Here is a 22309-nt window from a genome sequence, read left to right on the forward strand (position 1 = left end):
TGACATTTATCTTAGGTTAATTTATGAAACGCATTCCAATACAAGTAATTGAGTTATTGAGCATTTTTGTATATTTATTTATTTATTTAATATTTGGAGGACCAACAGCATTAACATTAAATAATTATAAAACGACTTATGTAACATGCAGCCAATTATAGGTCCCCACTTTTAAACTATTGTATACTATCTAATTATATCGTACAAGACATGTATAGTTGTTTTTATTATATACCTCCATTGGTTTCGGCACTAGAATATGCTCCTGACTGCGCCGCACTACCTTTGCCTCCTGTAACCGGTTGGATATTTTATTTTTACTTTGTCTTATTACATATTATTTTTTTCTTTTTTATTTTAAAAATATTTTTACCTCCATTGGACTTAGCATTCGAGTAAGCTCCGGACTGCGCTGAGCCACCCTTGCCTCCTGTAAAGTTAAAATTCTTAATTTACTTTGCTACAAGACTGGTTAAAGAAATAATATTAGTTTACTCATACTCAATTCTTTATTGCTTTCCACAAGTAAGTTTAGGTGGTAAATTTGACTAGGACACAACGTGGAGGGTCCACTTTGTGTCGAGCACTAAATAAGGAGAGAACACACTATTATACAGTAGAACTTCAATTATCCGAACTCCGACTTGACCAAAAGAAGTCTAAGTGCGCTATTATTCTCCCCCCCCCCCGCAAAGCCAGTGTTTGCGCGTCAAGTCTTGACTTGTCTTAACTTGCCGTTGTGCCTACACTGACTTCCCCCCCTAATTTACATCAATAAAAAAATAGTGCAATATCAAAACGTAGCTTTAATTCTCTTCAATGGCAATTTTTTTTAAATAAATCCGATTATCCGAATATTTGATTATCCGAATGGGTCCCGGTCCCCATTAATTCGGATAATTGGAGTTCTACTGTATTATGACATTTAAAAATGTAGGTAAACAGTTATATGAGCATAACTAAAAATAACACATAAACGTATGATAGAGGATTATTATAATAGGCGACATTTTCTTACCTCCGTTTGTTGCAGCATTAGAATATGCGCCTGACTGAGCTGTACTGCCTTTGCCTCCTGTAAAATTATTTAATTATATAATTACCCAACAATAAACTCTAGTCTACATAAATGTTCATTCTCTTCACCTGATTTGGATTCCTCTGCAGATTCCTCTCCTTCCTGTGACTTTTCTGCTTCATTCTCTTCACCAGATTTGGATTCCTCTTCTTCCTGTGATTTTTCTGCTTCATTCTCTTCACCAGATTTGGATTCCTCTTCTTCCTGTGATTTTTCTGCTTCATTCTCTTCACCAGATTTGGATTCCTCTTCTTCCTGTGACTTTTCTGCTTCATTCTCTTCACCTGATTTGGATTCCTCTCCTTCCTGTGACTTTTCTGCTTCATTCTCTTCACCTGATTTGGATTCCTCATTCTCTTCACCTGATTTGGATTCCTCTGCAGATTCCTCTCCTTCCTGTGACTTTTCTGCTTCATTCTCTTCGCCTGATTTGGATTCCTCTCCTTCCTGTGACTTTTCTGCTTCATTCTCTTCGCCTGATTTGGATTCCTCTCCTTCCTGTGACTTTTCTGCTTCATTCTCTTCACCTGATTTGGATTCCTCTCCTTCCTGTGACTTTTCTGCTTCATTCTCTTCGCCTGATTTGGATTCCTCTGCAGATTCCTCTCCTTCCTGTGACTTTTCTGCTTCATTCTCTTCACCTGATTTGGATTCCTCTGCAGATTCCTCTCCTTCCTGTGACTTTTCTGCTTCATTCTCTTCACCTGATTTGGATTCCTCTCCTTCCTGTGACTTTTCTGCTTCATTCTCTTCGCCTGATTTGGATTCCTCTGCAGATTCCTCTTCTTCCTGTGACTTTTCTGCTTCATTCTCTTCACCTGATTTGGATTCCTCTCCTTCCTGTGACTTTTCTGCTTCATTCTCTTCGCCTGATTTGGATTCCTCTGCAGATTCCTCTTCTTCCTGTGACTTTTCTGCTTCATTCTCTTCACCTGATTTGGATTCCTCTCCTTCCTGTGACTTTTCTGCTTCATTCTCTTCGCCTGATTTGCCTTCCTCTGCAGATTCCTCTCCTTCCTGTGACTTTTCTGCTTCATTCTCTTCACCTGATTTGGATTCCTCTGCAGATTTCTCTCCTTCCTGTGACTTTTCTGCTTCATTCTCTTCACCTGATTTGGATTCCTCATTCTCTTCACCTGATTTGGATTCCTCTCCTTCCTGTGACTTTTCTGCTTCATTCTCTTCACCTGATTTGGATTCCTCTGCAGATTCCTCTCCTTCCTGTGACTTTTCTGCTTCATTCTCTTCGCCTGATTTGCCTTCCTCTGCAGATTCCTCTCCTTCCTGTGACTTTTCTGCTTCATTCTCTTCGCCTGATTTGGATTCCTCTGCAGATTCCTCTCCTTCCTGTGACTTTTCTGCTTCATTCTCTTCGCCTGATTTGGATTCCTCTGCAGATTCCTCTCCTTCCTGTGACTTTTCTGCTTCATTCTCTTCGCCTGATTTGGATTCCTCTGCAGATTCCTCTCCTTCCTGTGACTTTTCTGCTTCATTCTCTTCGCCTGATTTGCCTTCCTCTGCAGATTCCTCTCCTTCCTGTGACTTTTCTGCTTCATTCTCTTCACCTGATTTGGATTCCTCTTCTTCCTGTGATTTTTCTGCTTCATTCTCTTCACCAGATTTGGATTCCTCTTCTTCCTGTGACTTTTCTGCTTCATTCTCTTCACCTGATTTGGATTCCTCTGCAGATTCCTCTTCTTCCTGTGACTTTTCTGCTTCATTCTCTTCGCCTGATTTGGATTCCTCTTCTTCCTGTGACTTTTCTGCTTCATTCTCTTCACCTGATTTGGATTCCTCTGCAGATTCCTCTCCTTCCTGTGACTTTTCTGCTTCATTCTCTTCACCTGATTTGGATTCCTCTGCAGATTCTGCTTCGTCAAAATCAAAACATATTATTGTGCAAATCATCAAAAACATTGCGAAATTCCTTTAAAAACGTTTCAAAATGAGCAAAATTTTATTAAAGAATTTTCTTACCTTCGTTGGTTAAAGCACTCGAATATGCTCCTGATTGCGCTGCACCACCCTCACCGTCTGTTATTTTTTATTACAATTTATTTTGTTACTTTAATATAACACAACAATAATAATATTCTAGTCTTTAGGAATGTTATCCTTACCTCCGTTGGTTAAAGCACTTGAATATGCTCCTGACTGCGCTGCACCACCCTTTCCACCTGTAATTTTTATTACAATTTATTTAGTTACTTAAATGTAACACGACAATAAATGTGTATTCTATATGAATGTTATCCTTACCTCCGTTGGTTAAAGCACTCGAATATGCTCCTGATTGCGCTGCACCGCCCTTGTAATAAAAATTACCTCCTGTAATTTTTATTACAATTTATTTAGTTACTTAAATGTAACACGACAATAAATGTGTATTCTATATGAATGTTATCCTTACCTCCGTTGGTTAAAGCACTCGAATATGCTCCTGACTGCGCTGCACCACCCTCACCGTCTGTTAATTTTTATTACAATTTGTTTAATTACTGATGTAATCAGTAACGGTCAAAATATTTTGTCTATACGAATGTTTTTCTTACCTCCGTTGGTTAAAGCACTCGAATATGCTCCTGACTGCGCTGCGCCACCCTTACCATCTGTAATTTTTATTACAATAGATTTACTTACTTAAATGTAACACAACAATTAATCTGTATTCTACATGAATGTTATCCTTACCTCCGTTGGTTAAAGCACTCGAATATGCTCCTGACTGCGCTGCGCCACCCTTACCACCTGTAATTTTTATTACAATAGATTTAGTTACTGTAATGTAACACAATAATAAAAGTGTATTCTATATGAATGTTATCCTTACCTCCGTCGGTTAAAGCACTCGAATATGCTCCTGATTGGGCTGCACCACCCTCACCGTCTGTTAATTTTTATTACAATTTATTTAGTTACTTAAATGTAACACAACAATAAAAGTTTATTCTATATGAATGTTATCCTTACCTCCGTTGGTTAAAGCACTCGAATATGCTCCTGACTGCGCTGCACCACCCTTACCACCTGTAAGTTTTATTACAATTTATTTAGTTACTTAAATGTAACACATTAATAAAACTTTAGTCTATATGAATGTTGTCCTTACCTCCGTTGGTTAAAGCACTCGAATATGCTCCTGACTGCGCTGCACCACCCTTACCACCTGTAATTTTTATTACAATTTATTTAGTTACTTTAATGTAGCACAACAGTTAAAATATCCTTGTCTACATGAATGTTATCCTTACCTCCGTTGGTTAAAGCACTCGAATATGCTCCTGACTGCGCTGCACCACCCTTACCTCCTGTAATTTTTATTACAATTTATTTAATTAGTTAAATATAACACAGCAGTAATAATATTCTTGCCTATATGAATGTTATCCTTACCTCCGTTGGTTAAAGCACTCGAATATGCTCCTGACTGCGCTGCACCACCCTTACCACCTGTAAGTTTTATTACAATTTATTTAGTTACTTAAATGTAACACAACAGTTAAAATATTCTTGTCTATATGAATGTCATCCTTACCTCCATTGGTTAAGGCACTCGAATATGCTCCTGACTGCGCTGCACCACCTTTATCACCTGTAATTTTTATTACAATAGATTTACTTACTTACTTAAATGTGACACAACAATAAAAGTCTATTATATGTGAATGTTATCCTTACCTCCGTTGGTTAAAGCACTGGAATATGCTCCTGACTGTGCTGCACCACCCTTACCTCCTGTAATTTTTATTACAATAGATTTACTTACTTACTCAAATACGACACATCAATAAAACTTTAGTCTATATGAATGTTATCCTTACCTCCGTTGGTTAAAGCACTCGAATATGCTCCTGACTGCGCTGCACCACCTTTACCACCTGTAATTTTTATTACAATAGATTTACTTACTTACTTAAATACGACACATCAATAAAACTTTAGTCTATATGAATGTTATCCTTACCTCCGTTGGTTAAAGCACTCGAATATGCTCCTGACTGCGCTGCACCACCTTTACCACCTGTAATTTTTATTACAATAGATTTACTTACTTACTTAAATACGACACATCAATAAAACTTTAGTCTATATGAATGTTATCCTTACCTCCGTTGGTTAAAGCACTCGAATATGCTCCCGACTGCGCTGCACCACCTTTACCTCCTGTAATTTTATTACAATTTATTTACTTACTTAAATGTAACACAACAATTAATCTGTATTCTATATGAATGTTATCCTTACCTCCGTTGGTTAAAGCACTCGAATATGCTCCTGACTGCGCTGCACCACCTTTGCTTCCTGTAATAAAGTTTACATATTTTTACTTTGTCTACCTTAGATATATTTTATTATATTTTTTTTTTATTCTAAAAATAATTATTACCTCCATCGGACATAGCATTCGAGTACGCTCCGGACTGCGCTGAGCCACCCCTGCCTCCTGTAAAGTTAAATTTCCCAATTTACTTTCCTCTAAAATGGGTTAAAGTAGTAATAATTTAAATAATATGGGACTAAATAATAATAACACATGAACGCATGTTAATAGAATTATTATAATAGGCGGCTATTTCTCCGTACCGGACTGAGCTGAATCACCTTTGCCGCCTGTAAAGATTTAGATTCAATATTTTATGTTACTTTGAATTTTAATTTTGGTTATATACTATTAACGAAAATATATTATTTTCTTACCTCCATTGGTCACAGCATTTGAGTACGCTCCCGATTGGGCTGAACCACCTCCTCTTCCTGTAAAGGTTTAAGGATTTTTACTTCTTTTCTATTTGAATTGTTGTCTAATTATATCTTTGCTTATTAAAAGACAAACTCTAACCTCCATTGGACATGGCATTTGAATATGCTCCCGATTGTGCTGAACCACCACCTCTTCCTGTAAATTTATTGGTATTATTTAACTTTGAACTAAATTGTTAACTATATTTGTTTAAGTAATAAGAACAATTTTTTACCTCCATTTGACATAGCATTCGAGTATGCCCCAGATTGAGCTGAACCGCCTCCTCTTCCTGTAAGATTTTTTGTGTAAATTCAGTTTTATATTTTCTATTATACATATTTGTATTGTCAAACCAATTGATTACCTCCTTTGGTCATAGCATTTGAGTATGCTCCTGACTGCGCGGCACCACCTCTGCCTTCTGCAAGGTTTCGAATTATTTTACTTAATTTAAGTTAGAATTTCATTTCAGATGTATTTTTTTCTATGGAAACATCTATTCTTAACCTCTATCTGACATTGCAGATGAATATGCTCCTGATTGCATTGAACCAACTGTTCCAACCATTATTTTTTTTAAATATTTTAAATAATTTTCGGTATAAATGACAGTATTGGTATCAGTTGTAATTTCAGAATATTAATTCTTTACCTCCATCAGACATTGCACTCGAGTATGCTTCTGATTGTGCTGAACCACCCCCTCTTCCTGTAAAGTTTTAAAAATATTGGATAGATAAAGTTTTTTTCTTATTTAGCTTCTGCCCATGGCTTCATCTGCGCGAGGATAAAAGTAGCCTGTGTGTTAATTTAGCCCTGTTTCAAATTTCAATCCAATTCCTTCAGCCGCCCTGATGTGATTCAGTAACATTTGTAATTAATAAGATTTGTAATGGAACATAATATATCAAATTGTTTTTATGTAATTCAAGTTTGAATTTTATTTCAGATATTTTTTACTTTAGAAACATTCATTATTTACCTCCATCAGACATTGCATTTGAGTATGCTCCCGATTGTGCTGAACCACCTCCTCTACCTGTAAAGTTTTAGATTTTTACTTCAGTTCAATTTTATTTTAACTTTAGATTATACCTGTATTTTATTAACATTATTTTCTTACCTCCATTGGTCATAGCATTCGAGTATGCTCCAGACTGAGCTGAACCACCTCCTCTTCCTGTAAAATTTCAGATTTTTTTTTTGTTTAAATTTTGTTTTACAGTATTGGTTATATTTGTATCGTAAAACAAAATTTATGTTTTACCTCCTTTAGTCACAGCATTTGAATATGCTCCTGACTGCGCGGAACCACCGCTGCCTTCTGCAAAGTTTTAAATTATTTTAACTTAATTTAAGTTTCTTTTTCTTTTTTAAATAAACGTTGTAATGTAGGGCATTAGGATTTTCTCCTGTGTCATGAGTGTGCTTACAAGCATACAAGTTCACATATACGAGTACATCCAGACCCGTAGTAACTATTTGTGGATCACACAAAGAGTTGCTCCGTGCGGGAATAGTCTCCGCTACACATTACGCCGCAGCCGGTCACCCAGCCACCACGCCAATCGACCGTTTGAATTTCATTTCAGGTATTATTTCGTTCGAAACATTCATTATTTACCTCCGTCAGACATTGCACTCGAGTACGCTTCTGATTGGGCTGAACCACCTCCTCTTCCTGTAAAGGTTTAAGGAATTATACTTCATTTGTATTAGAATTATTTACTAATTATATCTTTGCTTTTAGAAAGACCAAGTCTAACCTCCATTGGACATAGCATTAGAATATGCTCCCGATTGTGCTGAACCACCTCCTCTTCCTGTAAAGTTTTAGAAATATTGGATAGATTCAGTTTTCTTATTATACTAGCCTCTGCCTGCGATTTCATCCGCATCAAGTTTTAGATTTTTGCTTTTAGCTCAATTTTATTTCAATTTAAAATTGTATTTGTAAAATAAAAATACAAAATGTTTACCTCCATTGGACATAGCATTTGAATATGCTCCTGACTCTGCCCTTCCTCCTCCTCTACCTCCTGTAAAATAAATTTGTTATTTATATATTTTTATATTGAATTAAATTTCAGATTATTTTTTATGCTACAAACTCCAAGTCTTTACTTTCATTGCACATAGCATTTGAATATGCTCCACACTACAACACAATATTACCTTCATTGGTTGGCATTTGAATATGGTCAAGACTACAAGACAATATTACCTTCATTGGTTGCAGCATTTGAATATGCTCCAGATTGTGCCGAGCCACCTCTGCCTGCAAAAAATTTGTTAATTGGTTACCATAAAACCATATTTTTTATATAAAAAGTATTAGGTATTACTCATTCTGTTTTCTTTTTTCAAATAATTTGAAAAACTTAACATAAAAGTGTTGAAATATCGTATGGATTTTATGTTAATATTTCTTCTATTCTTACCTTCGTTGGTAGCACTGGAATATGCTCCGGACTGTGCGGAACCACCCCTGCGTCCTATAAAATAATAAAAAAGAAAATCAAATAATTTTTTTTACTATCTCTAACGATCTGGTATTTAGCCCATACAAAATAGTTCAATATGATTATAATCTTACCTCTGTTATTGGTGGCAGCATTCGAATATGCCCCGGATTGTACTGTACTGCCTCTCCTTCCTGACAAAAAAAGACGTCTTTAAAATATCAATTTCCACACATTCATTTCAAACTCAAACTCAAACTCAAAATATTTATTTGCACGTTAAGGTAGGTATTACATACAGGTCTTAATTTAACTGCCTTAACTGCCTTTTTCAGGCGTTGCAAATTTGAGGGCTAACTTATCCTAGATTACATTTACTTAACCTAGGACTTAATACAAACTTAATAGTTGTGTTAGTAACTTAATAGTAGTGTTAATTTCTTATGTGTATATATTGTAGTATATTATGTAATGAGCATGTATATATAATAGTATGTAGGTATATCTGATATGTAGTGATTTTAATTTATTTAATTTATTTTTTTTCATTTTAAGACATGTTTTGTCTATTAGTCAATTGCAGTTTATTAGACGGTATCCGCTATATCACGGCTTATCTTCTTTTGTTTCTTAGTTATTCGTTTTATGAGTGAGAACGTGTATTTGTTTACACTGGACAGAGTTTAAAATTATCCTAAACTTGCACGTATGTGTAAGATTAATTAAATATATTACCTCCACTGCTTTCAGCATTCGAATATGAACCTGCCTGTGAAGAGCCTTCGCCTCCTGAAAAAAAAAACATAAAAAAAACTAATAAAAACGATTCTTCATGTTTTGGTATGCAAATTGTATAAGGATCTATAATCTTAGTACGAGTTTATTTGACGTGTAACGAGTTCGAAAGGTAAGCGTGTTTGGTGTTCTGATTGGTTGGTTTACTCGTGCCGACCAATCAGATCACCCAACGCGCTCTCGTTTCATTTTCGTTCAGGTACCGTCAGTTAAACTTAATTTTCTGAAGACTGTCGTTTTGTATTTTAAATAGAAGGACATCTCATTCGAGGAAATTGATGAGTTTCATAACAAATGTTATAACTATTATTATAATATAGAATTTATGATTGACAGTCTGTCATGTTGTGGTAGTAAATGCAATTGTTAATAGTTAGATTTTTTGTTACATTTATTATTTTAACTAATAAACCTAAGCGATCTTACCTAGACTTGTCATAACATCTGTGAAAGCATTTGATTCTCCATTGCTGCCAAAGGCATCTGAAATAAAAAAATATTTTAACTAATATATCAACCAACTGAGCAATATATTTTCTGGACCTCTTTTTAGTACTAAGTTATTTTTTATGGTATAAGCCGGTAAACGAGCAGACGAATCACCTGATGGTAAGCAATCACCGCCGCCCATGGACCCTCGAAATACTAGACGCATTACAAGTGCGTTGCCGGCCTTTTGAGGGTAAGAATTTAAGGGTTGTTGGAAAATGTGAAGGATTTATGTATTTTTTTTTTTTTTTTTTATTTTTAATGGGACAAGCCCGCCACAACCTCCCACACCGCTGCAACTCCTGTAAGCCAGGATCTACAGTAGATACAACCATGAAAACACCGGAACATTGAAGTCCTGCGCGTCCCAGGGACATGAATGACTGTCTTGGATCCCGCAACGAAATAAATCAGAAGATATTATTAGAGGAGAAGAAAAGAAAACGATAGTTTCCACTTCCCTCGGTGAATTTAATGCAGGAGACAGAATGACTTAAGCCTTAAGGCACAAAGAGACTCCACAACTGGGAGAAGCCCAGTCGCCAAGCACCACGGAAATTTGACTTAAAACTAAGTGGGTCCTATGTGTGAGCTGTTATACTTGCTTCCAATAATAGGTATGGCAAAAACGCCTAAACGCACGGAAATTCGTTCTAGACTCCACAAGGTCCGTATAATAGACTACACCTGATGAAACAATTAAATTATCTAACATAGTGTTACGCTCAGATTGCCAGAGACCACACTCCCAGAGTATGTGATGGGCGGATTGCTCATGTTGCAACTCCGCTGTCGAACATTGGCACCATGGTGAATCAACGAGTTTAAATGAGAACAATTTGCTTTTAAAGTTGCCATGGCCAGTAAGAAACTGGGCAACACAGTGATCCACCTCCAACCATGTCCTCTCCAGTCGCTCATGCACGGATGGAAAGAACTGGTAAAGGTGACGGCCCTTGGTGGAAGATTCCCATCTGCACTGCCATTCAATTAGAAGCTCATCCCAGACGTCCGTTAATGGCTTAAGCAGTCTAGTAATTTTGTTTCGATCACGTTGTGCTAGAAAGTTTGCGGAAAAGTTAGGTCTCGCATTGTAATACATAGCAGCACGTCGCTGCACCTCAAGATCGACTGGAAGTAGTCCCGCGAGCACAGGTAGGGCCTCTGTGCTAACCGTCCTATAAGCCTTACACAGAAAGATCAAGGCTAGACGCTGACCTTGAAGAAGCTTCCGCCGTACCGCGCCTATTGTGGCCCTATCAGCCCATACTGGTGCCCCGTAGCACACGCATCCTAGGTAGGTTGCTCCATATATGGTTTTGAGCGTAAGAAAAGAGAGACCCCAGGTAGCCTTCGAAATTCGCGTGAGTGCATAGAAATTATTTTTGGCTTTCTCACTAATAGCCTTAATATGTTCAATAAAAGAAAAGTTTTTTTCTAAGACTAGACCGAGATAGCAAACCGACTCCTTTCGTTTTACGGGAACGTTTTTGAATTTAATGGACGGCCATGATTTCAAGTTTCCTTTAAGCAATAGCTGGTAAGTTTTATGTGGTGCAAAAGTTAATCGATTACGTTCACCCCAACGCGAGATCTCACCGAGGCAGTCTTTAGCTAGATTCTCCAGTCCGGCGCGGGTATTTGACTGTATTAACAAAAGGCCATCATCCGCATATCCAGTCAATGTACAACCAGAAGGAAGGGGGATCGCGAGCAAATCATCAAACCCTAGATTCCATAGATACGGGCCAATAACCGAGCCCTGAGGACATCCCATTGACAATGACTTCGACCGCGAATAATGACCAAGTTTCAGTTTTACAGAACCGTGAAGAAAATACGTGTATATTAGTTTGTATATGTTACTGAAACAGCCACGCCCTTTAAGTTTTAGGAGTAACATTGGCCACCACGCGTTATCAAAGGCACCGGAAATGTCTAGAAAAATACCTACTACATATTTGTGCTCAGATGAATTCACCGTGGTTCGGACAGAGAGAGCCGCGTCAACAGTAGATTTACCTACAGTGAAGCCAAATTGATTATTGTGAAATTTCGGTCCACCGGGCATTAAACGAGGAACGATAAGCCGCTCAAGGAGTTTTCCTAATGATGGTAAAAGCGTAATAGGCCGGTATGACTTAGGGTCATCGGGTGGCTTATTTCCATTCTTAGGTATTATGCGAATGAATCCACGTCGCCATATACGAGGAAAGACGCCCTCCGCTATACAACGATTAAACACGGTCAGGATCGCATCTGCCGCAGATTTACACGCTTCTATTATCATTTTATTTGAAACCTTATCCTCACCAGACGATTTATTCAAAGGCAAGGTTTTAACAACAGTTACGAGCTCGTTGATGGAAGGAAGATCAGACACCGGTGAATCGGGCGGTATAGCTGCCCACGACCTAATCTGTTGATGATAATCGCTATCTGTCTCGGATACATCGTCAGGGATGAGTTCATCGAGTAGAACTTCCGTTGTCTCCTCAATACCAATGGTGTGAACATTGTTGACTTTTATGTTCTGTACGAATGCCAGATCGACGGATCTGTTGGCTTTGAACTCATGGTACAGAGGCGACCACGGACCCTCGCTATCCAGTCTCTGCACTACTCTCCGCAACAGGTTACCCTTGGCTTTCTCCACTGAAGCTCTATAGCGTGACCTGGCAACTCTAAACGCAATCAATGCTTCATCAAATGCAAAACCTGTGACTTTACGTTTCTTTAATCTATTTAAGTGTTTACGCGCTCTACGGAAGCATTTACGCTGTTCAACCAGATAATTATTCCACCAGTCACATCTGCGCGTACTGGTCAAGGATCCCCGACCAAACGCAATGTCGGCACAGTAAGTAAAAGTATCCGACATGATTTCAGCACCTTCTTCGGCCGAAAGATCTCCGCGAGTGAAGTCTGTGGCCTGAGATGCAAATAATAAGCTAAAGAAGTTCCAGTCCGCGCCCTTAGTTTTATATCTAAAGCCACTACTGCAAAGTGTTGGACCCTGGGGTAATCCCGAAACAAATTCGTACACGATCAGGCGATGGTCACTACATGACGCATCCGGTAAGACACGCCACCTATCCAAGCTAACGTCCGAACTAGAAAGTGTGACGTCAATACAAGATTCGCCCATTTGGCTGCAAAAAGTAGGTGGTGCATCAGGGGTGTTATGTATGGAGAGATTCATTTCGGCAATGAATTCTTCAACGGCACAACGCCGTTCCATGTCAGTAGCCCTAACCTTGCCATACCATAAAGATGAAGACGCATTAACGTCGGCGCCAATGATAATTTTGGAGCCGGATAGTGACTGCAAGACGTTACGGAGGTGATGAATGTGAGGAGTAACTGAGTCAGAATATTGAAAGTAACAGCTCACAGCGTAAAGTTTATAGTTTCCCGAAGCAATCTCCGCCACGGCACAGTGTGACGTCATTAAATTAGTTATAGATGTTACTGTGAAATTAGGTGATCTCGTGACGTAAATTCCAGCTCGTGACCTACTGTTCAGCTGCACTACCCTGTGCCTTAAGTGGGCATTTTGATATTGTTCTTGAACAAGTACTATGTCAAGTTGATAGTCGACTATTAGTTTATCTAACTCGGACGTCGCAACCCTATCATTGTGGAGATTCAACTGTCCTATAGTCAACCTATCCATGTTGTTATTTAATAAGTTGTATTTAAGATGAGTTGTTCAAGTTTCGCTTTGTAGGTGCCACACTCGGGCGAACCACAACGGTGGTCGTGAGGTTTTTTAAAGCGTTTACACGCCACGCATGTCGGTACAAAATTTTTATCATTTGTATGAGGGCAGTTGTTGGTCTCATGCGACTCGGCACAGTTAGCGCAGGTGGGTGTTTTTACAGTACAATGCTTTCTTACATGACCGAAATGCTGACACAAATGACACTTTACAATCTCAACATCATCGATGAAACGACAAGTAGCCCAATCTATAAAAAGTTTGTCCTTTGTTGTAGCCAGATGTTTACGTATATTCGCGTCTAATTCAATGCCAACCCACTTGCGACCGTTTTGTAAAGTACGCCGGCGGGTAATTTTACAAGATTTAATAAAATCTTGCTCCTTTACTTCGATTTCCCCACTAATATTTTGACGATATAGTGAGGTCAAAAACGCGGCGTCCTCCATAGAACCAGGGACGTCCTTGACAAGGATACGCGGCCTACGACCTTTTGGCTTTTCTAAACGCAAACCGGCGGTACGAATCGCTGCTACGGACTCAAGTTTCTTTATCTGCTGCTCGTTAGCAACACGCAATACGACACCCGACTTCGCGGTTTTTTTCACGCCTACAATTTGAAAACCGTCGTCGCAGGGTTTGATCGCCTTCATGAGCGCCTGTTTAGTCGCCGATGACGACGCAAAATCAGCCGACCGCTCGGTTGTCGGGTAGGCGACAACACACGGAAGCGGGGCGCGGGATTCCATCGCGGGCGCGATCTTGCTGGGCAAACGCAGTTTTAACGATTCGGCATATGACATTTTATTATCGACCGTTTTTTTCAGCTATCACGCAAGACGACGACCTACACCTGTCCAACTCACGTTCCGCATTTGACAACTTTGTCTCGACGCAGGACGATTTCACCGCCAAAATCGCGACAATACCCGTGACTCGCTGGGTCAGCTCAACAATCGTAGTTTTGCTGCCTGTGGCTAGACGCGAATCGAGCACGACTTCATTAATTTTCGACAATAGTTGGGTTGCCTCAGTCATAAGGTCTGTGTAGCCCTTATTACTCTCACTCGCCGGGGATGACAAATTCGGTGAAACGCAGGTTTGTACACGCTTGGACGACCTATCCTCGGGAGTCGCGTACGTCGGAGACTCAATCTCACTGAATAGCCGCTTCGAGCTACACGGCGGCGATCGCGGAGTTAATCGACTTTTTCGAAAGCCATCGCGATCGGGCGGGTCATTGTGCGACGACGACATCGTTTATTATACTAAGAGTACGATTATTCCCGGTAACAATTTAAAAACAACACAGCTTAGTACGACTATAAAGAAAAAAAAACTGTAATAAATTACACACAAATTTATATCCTGTCACCCGCAATAAAAGAAATAAATGGACTTACCGAAAGTGTGCTGAATATAACGTAATTACGTGGATTAATTCACCTAACTACTTACTTATACCACACTCAGACACAGGGCGCACAACAAAAACAACACAAACCGGAATAGATCACGTAGATAACAGCAAACAAAAAATAATAATTAGCAGCAATAGGAACACCACTGCACCGTGCGCGCGCGCGGAGGGAAGTGTGTAAGGATTTATGTATTATTCATTAAAATGCATTAAAAAGGACATTAAAGTAACTTACTACTGTTAGCACTCGAAAACGCTTCAGCACCATTGTTTCCACCTCCTAAAAATAAAGAAGAAAATATATGAAAAGCTAGTTTATATGTATATGTTTTTCCGTTCTTGTGATAGGTGGATAAAAATAATCTATCATGTATCATAACCCATTTTTATCCCTGAGACTCCGCTACTACTGAGAAATTTTCGAAAAACCGATATGGCCCAGAAATGCTTTGCCTGACCCGGGAATTGAACCCTTACCCGACAGTCTTGTTTAATTTGGAAACTACACGACCACCGAGGCAGTCCTTAGATAAAAATAACTAAGAAATACATACGTATAGGTACTCGTTTGTTTTAAGTTTTTATAATTGTGACAAGGGCGAATTAAAACTCCATTCACAAATACCACATCCCTATAACTCATTGCTTTTACTCAAAGAAAATGGCTATTTACTGGGAAAAATTTTTTTTCTCAATTATTATTTCTAAATGAACTTACGTCTAGGGTCCAGTAACGAATGTGCGAAGCTATCTGATTGCGATTTGCTCTTACCTGCAAAGTGTAAAATGTTTGAAACTCTTTTAGATTTAAATAGTGGGATTAACTAAAGCATTGCTAATAGGAATTGGGAATAAAGGCAAAATCATCCAATGAATTTTTCAGCGTTGGGCGAAGCAAGAAGGAGTGTCAGAGTCTTACTGAATAAACCTCTCCGTTCCTTCTCCTGCTTTGAGTCGGAGCCCTGGTAACTTTGGGGTGAGATTTGGGCCTCCAAAAACCTCCCTCATATAGCGGTAGGCAATGCAAGTATTGTTTAATACTTCTTTTCTATGAGACCGTGGTATCACATCTCGATATAAAAAGTATCAATGTTGCTTTACAGAACTTAGGTTTTCAATAGTGAATTGTCTCTTTGTTTTATTCAGATGTTAATTGGTTTAGAACGATAAATCTACTTACCTCTGCGAGTTAAAGAACTTGAACGTGAACCTGATGTGGATAACCCTCCACCTCCTGTGAAAAAAAAAACATAATTAATTATAACTTCACATAACTAAAGTCTTTACACAACGTCACGACTTTTATCGTAATGCCGCTATACAATGTACACCCACTTTTTACCATTTATGTTATTCTTAAGTTCCATGTATTAGGGGGTGAACCTATTGCCATATACCGGAGACAATTGCAGACTACGTTCTATTACTGAGAAATTTTCGAAAAACTGAAAAGAGCCCAGTAATACTTTGTACACCGGGTCAAGAAAGGGTTTCGAACCCGAGACCCCTTGGCTGGCAGTCGCAATTACGACCACTCGACTAACGAGGCAGTAAGAATGTTTACGTGGACTAAAAACATTATTGAAAATCTCAACCACGAGATCGTATTCTTATCTGCCATTAAAAATGTAGAAAGAAAACTACAGTTCAAATCTAATCCATTATTAACTTCATTATTCCAAACATTACTTACTTCCATGTGTTAAAATGTTTGAAAAGGCGCCCGATTCAGCAAGACCTCCGCCACCTCCACGCCCTGTACAGTTTAAAAATATTTTCTCAAGTATTTACCAAGTAGATATTAAAAAAAGTACGTTTTCAGGAGAACATTTTCAAAACTAACTTATTTATTATTTGTAGATTCAATTTATTTGTTTAGGAAAAGCGTAACTTAACTTACTGTGTTACTTCGTAATAAAAACAAAATAAAATCATGAAAATGAATTACATGAATATTAAAACAAATTATTCACCTCCATGTGTTAAAGACGTCGAATATGCATTTGACTCAGCCAAACCACGAAGTCCCACTGTAAAATAAGTCAATTTATAATCTCCTATATTTTTTTGTGATCACAAAAGGTTTTAATTCAATTTGCTTCAATATTTTCAAAGCCTATTGCAAAAAAAAAATGTATAGGTAAACTACCCGCTCCGTTTTTGTTGGAGTTATATTTTTAGATCTTCTTAATACATTAAAACTGATGTGGACAAAATAAATTATAAAGTATGTGAATTGGTGCAGCTATTCTGAAGATTTGCGCGTACAAAAATTTCTATGCTTCGCTTACATATAGGTACAAAAAAGTAAATAGTTTATTCATAGAGAATATAAGGTCTGTCTTTCTTTGCCTGTCTTTCTTGGGGAGACATTATGTATGTGGGTATGTATGTATAAGGTAGATTACCAGTTGTGGACAGAGCAGCGGAACCAGTGGCATCATCGCCTAAAAGAATATAATTATTATTTACTTAGATGATGTGGTCGCATTTAGGAACATTTTAACGTACACTTTTAGTATCCATCATATTATTATAGCAAGATCAAATAAACAATCAAAAACAAGTGAAAAATGAATCCCAATCCCCCAACTTCGTCATTTTAGGTTTCGAAATCTCATAGACCAAGGAGACATTTAATCAAAAATATAAACTTTTACTTTCAAGCAAGGTTCAGTTTTGTAAACACTTAATAATATAGTAAAGAACTTACCTGTAGGACTCCCCAATAAGCCGGAAGGCAGAAGGAGTGCTATAACTAAAGTCCAGTGTCTCGTACCCATTTCTCTACCGACTGAACTGATTCTAATTTGCAATGGTCACTTAATATAGGTAAAAATAAACATAAAAATGCTATAAAAATAAAATCGTGACTTTCTTCTTCATTAAATCTGACATGTGTTTCTATTTTTTATTAAAGTTTTATCAATTTACGGACTGCTGCAACGATTATTCGTAGTTTGATTTTTTATTTTTCTGTATGACATGGCGTTTTGAAATTTCTTCATATAAAAATGTTTCATAGACCATAACAAATAGCGGATACCGCCTCTCGTACTGCGCGTCCTCATAGAACTATCAGACCACCACAGATGGGGTCTAGTAGGGCTGATGCACGATACGGAGCCGCGGAAGACCTAATGGGTTGCCGAGACTCCGGTTCGACGAGCAGGAGTAGGAACGGGGTGGTTTTTAGTCAGTAAGAACCTGGCTCTCTCATTCCTCACCCAAGGTAGTAGGAAAGGAAGTAGTCTACAGATGGCCTACCCCTTTAAAAAAATCTATAACAAATGTTTAAGAATATTTTTTAGACTAGGGATTGTAATTGCCAGCATCCAGCAATCCAGGAGCAACAAAAATATTAAATAAACAAATATAGTTATAAACTTAATTCTGCATTTGTTAGATCCGCACAGGATCCAGTTGGATTCGGGCTAATCTTGCAAAAATTCAGATGGATTGAAAATGCTGCTGGATTGCAATCCCTAATTCAGACAATGATGATTTATCAGTTTTAAACACATGTGAAACATACTAATTTTAGGATTTCAGACGCATCAAACAAAACTGGGGTATTTTATTAGTGTAATATTGACATGTGTATCTTTTTACTATTATTTTAGTGTAAACAATTTTTATAGCGATCGTGATAGATACTATTTGATAAGAACTTCACGTCCCCTATATATATTTTGGTGTAATATAATTTATACCTCATTCGTTTTTATAAATGTTGCCCCACAATAGGAATTACTCTTGTGTCGTGGGTGCGTTTACAAGTTTACATACACATCACACCCAGACCGTAACCGTAACCGAGAAGTAACAATTTGAGGATCACACAAAGAGTTGCTCCGTGCAAAAATCAGTACCCAGTTGCCTATCCACCGCGTCAACCGTGCAGTCATATGTCTAAGTCCTCCTATCCTACGATTCTCTTAGGTAACTCACAGCTGAGCACCATCTCAAGAAATGGTACATATCTCATGCCCATTACTTATTATAAGTGTTACTAATGACATCGAAAAGATTAAACTTTGGTTGCAAACGATGAGTAAACAGTAGCCACTAAAATACTGCATTAGAATTATCACCTACCCTACTATTCGTATTATGGAACTCACTTCCTCCATCTTTCCAAAATTGACTTTAACAAAACAGAAATAGAATTGAATATTTCTCTCTCTATAAAGTGAAAATGATATTATGCAGTCAGTATACGGTCTCGATACGCCTATTTTTCACGTACTCTCTCGATATGAATGTACACATCTTGTCTTTATGGGGTCGATTTCAATATGCGCCGTATTCCGCACGGCAAGCCTCGCTCACTCAGTCTCGTTATTTCGCGAGAATCACTTCACAAATATTCATAACAGGGTCTCACATTGAGCCCCTTTACGTGTATAGTTCTTGTAATGTAGGTGTTTATGGGATTGTATTTTGTGTAATAACTATATTATTATATACTTAGTTCGCTTGTATGTTTTGGGTAAATTGGGTTAGTGTTGAGTAATTGGCTTGCCTTTATGAGCAATAGGTCTCATGTAATTTTATTATAACTTTCGTGAAACGATTGTCGCGCTGCTACGTCGTAATATGAGCTTCTAGCATGGCTTGAAACTAGTCGAGTTCCTCGTCAAACAGTTACGTGTGTAAACTCATAATAATTAATGAGGTCTAACGGTTTAATCCTCAGGTTGAAGAATTTTTTTTTTTGTTATTGGAATACTCATTAATAGATCGTAAGCAGCATGATGATATGTGGTTCTGGGGAAGTCGAGATCGTTTAAAAGGTATTTTCTTTTGAATATTAATTAGCAGGGTATTTAGGAATAAAAAATAAATCTATGAGTCAGTGCATAAACATTTATTGAATTTACATAAGCAGTAAGTAGAAAGTAACTACATACCTAACACACGATTTATAAACTATTAATGTTAGTTTAACTATACTTAAGTATTTATTAATATTATTTATTTGTCCAATTATTCTGAATATGCAGTGCGTAGTAAATTGAAAAACTGGTAGGACAGGCTGCAGATCTGAAAATAAAAATAAAATATAGACAACTATATATCACTGTAAAAATCGAAGTAAATGGTTCAATTGTAGCATAACGAACCCCACTGAAAGTATCCAGATTCATAGTCAAGTACCCTTTGGCGCTGAATTCAAAAGGTTTTTGAGAACGTATCAAGAAAATTAACAACATTTTCTTCGTCGCATTATCAGCATACACCCAGTCAGCAAAATATATTGCTTTCTCCAGTTTGTCACTCTGAAAGATACAAAGATATGTCCTAATATATTTTTTCCATGCCATTTTTTTAAAAAGCAGCATCTCTCTCTCTCACCCACTCACTCATAAGCCTCGTCAAAAAACAAAAATGATTAAAAATAACGTATTAAGTGTGTGCTTTCAAAATTAAATACTTGATGAAATCTCCAGTTGTCGTTTCAGTAGATGATAATTAGAACAGATTAAAAAAAATACATACATGATCAATAAGAAGTTGTCCTATAATACATTGGAAGAATACTTCCAAAAGCAGAGAACAGAAGAAAGAAAAGTATCGCATAGATTTGTACAGGTCATCTACAACCTGGAAAAGAAATTAACAGAAGATATAACACATTCAAAAGTAATATAGATAAAATGTTTGATAAAAAAGAAGTTGAGTAAGCCGATAACATAATAATTAAAAAAGAAGTTGTTACTGTAGCCGTAAATGCCGTTAAACAGATGAATACAGATCCAAACATATATGTTAGAAACATTCCATCACCCAGTACTTTATCTAAATCAGACGTAATTCTGTAAAGCAAACATTATCATTAATTCAATACTCTTTTGTATGAAGACATTTCTGAAGGTCAGTACTCACTTACGGTATTACCCGATAGAGCTAAACTGTCAAGTAAAATCCATGGCATGAGCTGCTCAGTCACATCAACAGTGGCTTGGCTTGCGTACACACATTCATAATGATCTATCGAGTTGATTTTTTCTCAACTTCAAATAAAACTATCAAGTAATACCGTATTTGAGTACGGACCTTAAAGTATAAAAGAAATGTTAGGTTACCTAGCCAAAAACTGATGCTTACTGATGATAAATTTTAATTTGTTGCTAATATTCTTATGAACTCTAGCAAGTTCTCGGCCTTTCTTAATTTTGACAACATCATCATGATTAATAAGGTCTTCCATGGTACTGCCAAGGATTTTCAATTCCAGGCAAATGTATCGAGTAAAAGAAACATGAAGCATATTGACAAAGAAGTAAATGAAGATAACAACTGTGGTCATAAAACTCTCCCATATGTACGCAGCGTTGTACCATTCGATCTTGTCAAAAGGATACCAGCCCTCGAATGGATATAAGTACTGTTTCTCCTTCCCAAGAATATCATTCTGGTATATCATAATGATCCTTGGAAATAAAACGACTATTATAGCAAGACCAATAGTGTAATAGAATTCAAATCGCACGATCAACCTTGTAGTCTGCGTGTACCGATTCAGAATCTTCTTGTGTTTTTCGGTATCAAAAACTGCTTCCCATAAGTCGAATCGGAAATGTTTAAAGATTTCATCGTAAATCTCTTTGTTGTCATTGATTTTCTTGTACTTGATTAGGATCATAAGGCAAACTCCGATGTTAGGGGCGACGTTGATGATCTCAAACCAATCAAAGTTCTTTACACAAATAATGCAGAGACTGACGATTAGTTGAGCTGATGTGAGGAACAAGAGACCGTAGGTGATATAGAAACAGTATGTAATCATTCTGGATCGACCAATGAAAGGATAAATGAACATTTTGATACCAATTTTACCGATGAAGTCCATTTCAGCCAAGAAGTCTTGCTTTAAATCGTCATAAGATTTGTATTCGTACTCCATTGTTAAAGAAACGACCTTTCTAAGCAAATGCGAATTAAAACTTGATAGATAGCTTATTACTAGTAATGGCTAAGGCTTTCATACTTACATAGTTGCTAATACATTTATACCTTTCGACTACGGTACGACCACGTTAATAATAATTTGAAACTGCAATTTTTTATGGTATAAGCCGGTAAACGAGCTGACGGATCATCTAATGGTAAACAATCACCAGAGGAGTTAAAAGTGCGTTGCCGGCCTTATGGGGGTTAAGAATTTAAGGATTTTTGGGGAATCGGTGATTGGTAAGGGGAGTAATTGGCCATCTGGTAACCTCACTCTTACAATGCAAGCGTTGTTTCACGGCGATTTTCTGTGAGGCCGTGGTATCACTCCGGCCGGCGCATTTGTGCTGAAGGATGGCTTTCCCACACATAAAGCGACAAAATCGTTTGGTGTAAATGATCCCGTGTCAATCACGTTTAAAATCACTAGTTCTTTCCTCGGATCAAAAGGGATCATATTTAAGTGACCAATACGCTCTGTAATAATGAAAAGTAGTACGTTTTGATCAAATAACAAAGTTTTTCAATGGAATAGTCTTTTCCTAGTACTATGAAACAAGCAATTGGTTAACTACATATTAAGAAGGTTGATTACTTTTTTTAAATAATTATATTTGATACAAATCCTGCCTTAATAACATAA

The 22309-nt window shown here is 37.5% G+C and overlaps 2 protein-coding genes across 7 annotated transcripts in view; both read right to left on the minus strand.

Moving 5' to 3' along the window:
- LOC118265093 (ribosome-binding protein 1) overlaps positions 1-17498 on the minus strand; it is a 30783-nt gene extending 13285 nt beyond the window's left edge. The window contains exons 1-45 of one of the 6 annotated variants that reach the window (XM_050705983.1): positions 17423-17498; positions 17118-17156; positions 16683-16739; positions 16403-16465; positions 15890-15943; positions 15428-15481; positions 14945-14989; positions 9506-9562; positions 9020-9073; positions 8419-8478; positions 8264-8317; positions 8047-8100; positions 7802-7861; positions 7589-7645; positions 7447-7503; positions 7090-7146; positions 6946-7002; positions 6805-6861; positions 6475-6531; positions 6187-6243; positions 6055-6111; positions 5919-5975; positions 5777-5833; positions 5466-5522; positions 5324-5380; positions 5186-5242; positions 5043-5099; positions 4900-4956; positions 4614-4670; positions 4472-4528; positions 4330-4386; positions 4188-4244; positions 4049-4105; positions 3909-3965; positions 3770-3826; positions 3631-3687; positions 3489-3545; positions 3199-3255; positions 3056-3112; positions 2644-2946; positions 2266-2580; positions 2011-2187; positions 1897-1947; positions 1606-1833; positions 1312-1554 (exon numbers count right to left, since the gene is read on the minus strand). In XM_050705983.1, the coding sequence (XP_050561940.1) occupies positions 1312-1554; positions 1606-1833; positions 1897-1947; positions 2011-2187; positions 2266-2580; positions 2644-2946; positions 3056-3112; positions 3199-3255; positions 3489-3545; positions 3631-3687; positions 3770-3826; positions 3909-3965; positions 4049-4105; positions 4188-4244; positions 4330-4386; positions 4472-4528; positions 4614-4670; positions 4900-4956; positions 5043-5099; positions 5186-5242; positions 5324-5380; positions 5466-5522; positions 5777-5833; positions 5919-5975; positions 6055-6111; positions 6187-6243; positions 6475-6531; positions 6805-6861; positions 6946-7002; positions 7090-7146; positions 7447-7503; positions 7589-7645; positions 7802-7861; positions 8047-8100; positions 8264-8317; positions 8419-8478; positions 9020-9073; positions 9506-9562; positions 14945-14989; positions 15428-15481; positions 15890-15943; positions 16403-16465; positions 16683-16739; positions 17118-17156; positions 17423-17492 (3520 nt within the window). In that variant the 5' untranslated portion in view covers positions 17493-17498. The remainder of the gene's footprint in view (positions 1-1311; positions 1555-1605; positions 1834-1896; positions 1948-2010; positions 2188-2265; positions 2581-2643; positions 2947-3055; positions 3113-3198; positions 3256-3488; positions 3546-3630; positions 3688-3769; positions 3827-3908; positions 3966-4048; positions 4106-4187; positions 4245-4329; positions 4387-4471; positions 4529-4613; positions 4671-4899; positions 4957-5042; positions 5100-5185; positions 5243-5323; positions 5381-5465; positions 5523-5776; positions 5834-5918; positions 5976-6054; positions 6112-6186; positions 6244-6474; positions 6532-6804; positions 6862-6945; positions 7003-7089; positions 7147-7446; positions 7504-7588; positions 7646-7801; positions 7862-8046; positions 8101-8263; positions 8318-8418; positions 8479-9019; positions 9074-9505; positions 9563-14944; positions 14990-15427; positions 15482-15889; positions 15944-16402; positions 16466-16682; positions 16740-17117; positions 17157-17422) is intronic. The other 5 variants (XM_050705984.1, XM_050705985.1, XM_050705986.1 and 2 more) reach the window with 5 other exon arrangements.
- Positions 17499-19698: 2200 nt separating this feature from the next.
- Positions 19699-21619, minus strand: LOC118265360 (odorant receptor 85f-like). Its single transcript, XM_035578193.2, has 5 exons — positions 20799-21619; positions 20432-20528; positions 20212-20316; positions 19836-19991; positions 19699-19755 (listed from the first exon to the last, which is right to left on the minus strand). Exons 1-5 carry the CDS (start codon positions 21617-21619, stop codon positions 19699-19701), a joined length of 1236 nt encoding a protein of 411 aa, XP_035434086.2.
- Between the last annotated feature and the right edge of the window lie 690 nt (positions 21620-22309).

Source organism: Spodoptera frugiperda, chromosome 28 (assembly GCF_023101765.2).
Source record: "Spodoptera frugiperda isolate SF20-4 chromosome 28, AGI-APGP_CSIRO_Sfru_2.0, whole genome shotgun sequence".
NCBI classification, from domain to species: Eukaryota; Metazoa; Arthropoda; class Insecta; order Lepidoptera; family Noctuidae; genus Spodoptera; species Spodoptera frugiperda.